At 41.3% G+C, this 5717-nt stretch overlaps 1 protein-coding gene across 1 annotated transcript in view; it reads left to right on the forward strand.

The window, feature by feature from the left end:
- Positions 1-3903, forward strand: part of LOC143474809 (plexin domain-containing protein 2-like) — a 118136-nt gene extending 114233 nt beyond the window's left edge. The window contains exons 13-14 of the mRNA XM_076972423.1: positions 1507-1667; positions 2146-3903. Coding sequence (XP_076828538.1) covers positions 1507-1667; positions 2146-2265 — 281 coding nt within the window. The 3' untranslated portion in view covers positions 2266-3903. The remainder of the gene's footprint in view (positions 1-1506; positions 1668-2145) is intronic.
- The last annotated feature ends 1814 nt before the right edge of the window (positions 3904-5717 follow it).

The raw sequence follows: 5717 nt of genomic DNA on the forward strand, positions 1-5717 counted from the left end.
TCCAACATGGGCGTCTCATAGCACACCAACATCCTGAAATTCATTCCCACATTCAGGACATGAGCTCCATGTCACAGAACTGTCCCAGGCCAGTATTTACTGTAAATACATGTGTTGAAGGAGAGCAGGTCTCACTCAGGTCCAGGAGCTGTGTTACTGACCCAAGGGCCTCTGGACCTTATCATGTGAAAGTCTTATCTGTGCCCTTGGTTGGTGATGTGCGTGGTGCTCGTGACGTGAGTGCGGTAGGCTTGGACTTTGTGCGTGCGTGCTGGCGCTTGTGCGCTTGTGTTTGTCACGGGTGGCTGGGGCGGTGTGTGTGTAAAGACAGTGAGATACAGTGTGCTGTTCAGATCGTGGACGTGTTAACCTGAAGTTGGGCGGAGCCCAAAGGGGTGGCCAAAGGGTGACCAAGGCTTTATCAGAGGGGTCCATATACAAATGATGAACCAAAGGAAACACATATTTTCTCTTAAAATTACCATTTCCAGTGGGGTGGCAGTAGGGGTGGCAATTACCCCCCCTGCCCCCCCTTTGGCTCCACCACTGGGAATGCCTAAACATACACACGTGTGTGTGTGTGTGTGTATTTGTTTGTGTGTGTGTGTGTGTGTGTGTGTGTGGGGGGGGGGGGGGGGGGGGTGCATGTGAATGTGTGTGTGTGTGTGTGTGTGTGTGTATTTGTGTGTGGGGGGGGTGCGTGTGTGTGTGTGTGTGTGTGTGTGTGTGTGTCATGAGTGAGTGTGAATGCTGGTGAGCAGAAAGCTAGGCAGAAGTCATGCTAGGCTAAGCGTCTAAGACTGTAGGCCATTTTATAACTTTTTTATAGTAGCCTGTGGAGAGCTTGTTAATGGAAACAATGCTTAATTTACTGCTGAGAATTTTTACTTTGAAGTAGATATTGAGGTTTGGTTTGTTTATTACTAATGAAATTAACAGATATTATCAACATTCCACATTTCGTATTTGTACTTTACGAAAGGGTTTGGTGCTAAACATTGTACATCTGTGTGGAGATGTCATAAGTTCCACACATGCTCACCAGCAGCGGACTAAAAGACAAAACAGATTAAGCTGTACCTGGCTTTCTCCATCAACCAGACTCTATTCATTAGACAAACATTCAGTACACAAAGATGCTCGAGAAATCGTTTAAAAAAACATGGATAGCTAGATACTGCCCCCTTCTGTTTAAGAGGAAAATTACATATTACAAAAATAATATTGCTTTAAATATTTTAAAATTATATGGTAGCCTACTGTACAGGTGAGGATGACTCTGACAGGCCATGTGTGAGAAAGAGAAAGAAAGAGATAGAAAGGAACAAAAAGAGGGACAGAGAAATGTATGCAAATTATGAGACATTAATGTACATAATTATGTTTAAATGCTAAACACATGCATTATGCAAACGGACATATATTATACATTGTGTTTTGATGTCAACACTGTATAATATTGTGTTACAGTGTGTGTTGACACATTTGCCTGTGTGTGTTTTCCAGCGACAGCGTCTGAGAGCACAGCTGAACGCAGCACTCAGCCCCCCCACACTGGTCTCATCCTCTGTATGCTCATGCTCATGCTGGTGATGGCGGCTGTCGTCCTGGTAACCATCTACATCTACCACCACCCCAGCTCAGCAGCCAGCATCTTCTTCATCGAGGTGTGTGTGTGTGTGTGTGTGTGTGTGTGTGTGTGTGTGTGTGTGTGTGTGTGTGTGTGTGTGTGTGTGTGTGTTCTGTATCTGTTCCCTGATTTACATTTTTTGGAGCTATGTGAATTCCATAAAATGGTCTTGAGAGTTGAAAAAGTCTCAGGCCACTTCAGAATAATGTGAGAGAACAACAACATGGCCGCCGTGTTGAGGATGGCATCTACACACCCATGCCAGTGCGAGCTAGGCATTAGCCTTTAGCTACAGGGGAGGAGTCTTGGACTGGAGCAGTGTTATCACTGAGGGGGTTAATGGTCAAAGAGGTCAACTGGGGAAATTCACCTCGAGACAGACATAGAATCTACATCTCAACATACATGTGCTCATACATGCAATATATATAAAGTTAATCACATTGAAATAAGGAAAGTGAAGTTGGTGGTGCTGCATACTTGAGTTTTTAAAAGTTGTCTTTTTGATTTTATAGCGACGACCCAGCCGGTGGCCTGCAATGAAGTTTCGCCGCGGCTCAGGATATCCAGCGTACGCTGAGGTCGAGCCTGTGGGCCAGGAGAAGGAGGGCTTCGTTGAGTCTGAGCAGTGTTGAGGTCATGACCTTTGACCTTGCGATGTCATTCGTTGCCCTGCTCCTTCTCCATATTTTCTCACCCACATAACAACTCCAATTCTTCAGTTTCAGCTTCCCTCCAACTATGAAACAAGCAAGTCCGAACCTGACACGGCACAAAAATTACGTAAATATGTGACGATCAACACATAGCATGGATTAATATTTCTGCTGCTCTGAGAATGACCCATGAGAAGAGACACCGTATAAGCCCTGACTCTGGATCAGCCGGAGGGGGTTTGGCCCTTTGTTATGAACCACAGGCAGATCTGACCCAGGAACAGCACTCCAACACTTGAGCAAACTGGGACAGATTTTAACCTCGGAGACCTGCAGCTGAAGAGAATCTCACTTTCCGAATGGATGCATTCTTTCCTTTTCACCACAAAGGAAACTATTTCATGACAATGTCCAAAAAATGCTTTAAAACAAAGAAATGTATATCACCAGTTTATGTTCAGGAGAGCTTATATTGCCTCATATATATTTGGAATGGGTTTCTGAGTGTTCTTTCTCTTTTTTTTTACTTTTTATCAGTTTGGATCCATGGCGGTTTGGTGTCATGGCGATGAAGCCTACCGTACCTACTATTGCTTCAATACTCCACACGTCTGCATATAAACAGTGTTCTTGCATTTTCTGATAGAACTGGGAAAGGTTTGCATACTGTAACCAGACTCGCCAACAGTATTGTTCACCTTTTCCACCTAGAGTCGTATTTGACGTTTTTGCACAAGTCCTTTTGATGCTCATATATTATTTTTTCACTGTTTCGGGTGTTTCTTGTATTCCTAATGCAGTTAGATGTTTTGTGACACTGAATTTGGGTGTCCTGTATGTATGTAAAATGGGTGTGAGGCTGTTTGGATGCATTTCCTTTCTGAGTATTTCTTTCTGAGTATTTTTTTTTACATCTTACTCCAAATAATACCAGTTTTTCAATTATTTTTTTCTTCATATTCTACAGCTTGAATGTTGAACCTTAAAAATCAGATGACCAGTGTAGCTGACTTGACAACTTAACTTACATATATATGAGTAATTACATATATACTTATAAGTCTGCAAGTGCTTAAATATTACTTTTCTAAATTTTAAATGTTTTACAAAGCAAGTAAAGCATTTGGGGGGAACTAAAATATTGAGAAATATTGACACTGTAAAAACATCCTGCTATTCATGTAAACTTTACTTATTCAAGGCTACTAAAGAATACATCTTTTCCAATAATTTCTACATTCATATTAATACTAACATATATCATTATTCACTGACAGTTTGGTACTCCTCACTACATTCATGTAATCAACTAGCACATACTCCTAGTTCTTCTTGAAATGTTTTGGGATTATCAAGACCAAAGACCCCTATGTTGCATTATTGCTGCATTAAAACTACTGTTCCTTGTCTCTTTCTTTGTCACATACAAATAGATTAATTCAAACTCTTTTAGACAAAATAGATGAGCTACTGAAATTATTCAACAAACTCCATTTGGGTCTGGTTATACATGAGCATGTGTGTGTGTGTGTGTGTGTGTGTGTGTGTGTGTGTGTGTGTGTGTGTGTGTGTGTGTGTGTGTGTGTGTGTGTGTGTGTATAAGGTAAAACAGGAACAGGAGACAATGAGTTTGTCATCAGAATAATGAGACAAACAAATGAGTTTCTGATATTCACATGTGTGGAACAAAGTTGTTTATTTGACTTGTATGAGCAGTTAAAGAGGACCATGTTTACTCAAAATTCCAGATCCACAAAACGTGACATTTTTTGACATAATGACCTTAAACATCTCTACTTGAACATAGTTGCATTGTTGAAACCACTGCCACAAGTGTCAACAAACACAAAGCAAGTTCTTTGGCATTTGTCCTTTACATGATTGAGTATTTACTAGTCAGCAAGACACATTTGGATATATCACTTTGTTCTCTTTTGCTTGTTTTACATTGTTTTGTTTCATTTATCATCTGTATCACTGGACTCATTTGACTAGTTTCACCCGACCTGATCCCTGTGAGAGTGTGTATGCTTGTGTGTGTGCGGGGGGAAAGTGTGCGTGTGTTTGCTCACACACATAACATTAAATCCTTGGTGGAAGATTATTTTGTTAAAAAAAATGACAAAGACCGATGAGGACATTTTTTCATTCAACAGCAGGTCACTCAAGATGGCGGCACTTTTGGGGTTTTGATAATCATGACGTGAGTGACACGAGCCGTTGGGAGCGGGCGGACAACACACCGCTGAAGCTGCTCGTGCTCCAATGTAACTACTGTCATACTACTGTCATTTTGATTACACTTTAAAAGAATAAAGTTGTTTAAACAAGCATACTCTTCCCCTTTTCCATACACCGTCACACTGACACCACAGCTGACAATCCACAGTTACACACACAGGCCTCAACAGAATGCAGTGGAACACACTGGTTGGACTGCTGGTTGCCAAATGTAGTGTGTGAATAGATGTGAAGACCACAGACTGTATCTATACAGTGAAGACTTAAAAACAACAGGTGATACAGGTGAATATTACTCACAATATTCCTGTAATATTCTTTAAAATGCAATTGTCCTGTACTAATATGGTTTTGTGAACTGCATGTATTCACTGATGCATCATAATGTATGTGTTGTATAGAGTTTTAGAAATTACATATTGCTATGAATAGTATGCCACAGCCGAACTAATGATGTGAAAGTGTATTTCTGTAGCAGTGGTACAATGAAATTCAGAACGGCCCCTGGTCGACCATAGGTTACACACTTCACCCTGAAAAAGGAAATATAATAATGAAAAGATCAGGAAGGAAGTTTTTTCATTCTGCACACTAAACCTGGCTCCTTCTTGGTTCTGCGGTAGATATCTAATCATCTCACCACTCTGAGACTTCCATGATCAAAACTTTTCTTAAGTGATCAAATTCCAACCATCCTCTGATTGACTCATTACTACTTTACTAGTGATGGCTACCCTTGACTCTAAACAAGGCTGTTTTCCTGCTCGTCCTGTCTTAGCCCCTTCCAGGAGAACAGTTGCATGGATGTCCTATGTCCTTTAGTCCTGTTGCAAAGCCAAGCTTTCTGCTTCACTCACAGTGTGGTGAAGCTCCCCCGAGTCTGAGAGAACTCAGTGTCTTCAGTCCTTGTGTTGCTTAACTTGTCTGCTGCCTTTGGCATTGTGATTCTCCAGGGGCCTCATGTACGAACGGTGCGTACATACAAAAACATTGCGTGCGCTATGTTTCACGCAAACGGTCAAACGTAGTAAATGTGATTTGAACGTGAGAAAGTGCGTACCCTCACGTCACTTTCACTTCAGGCGTACGCATGTTTCTAATGTGTTCTCATCAATTACCGACACTTAGTGGTGATGCATTGAAATTACAACTATTAAGATATCATTTACGCACACATTGTAGTAAGCACT

This window comes from Brachyhypopomus gauderio, chromosome 14 (assembly GCF_052324685.1).
Source record: "Brachyhypopomus gauderio isolate BG-103 chromosome 14, BGAUD_0.2, whole genome shotgun sequence".
Lineage (NCBI taxonomy): Eukaryota > Metazoa > Chordata > Actinopteri > Gymnotiformes > Hypopomidae > Brachyhypopomus > Brachyhypopomus gauderio.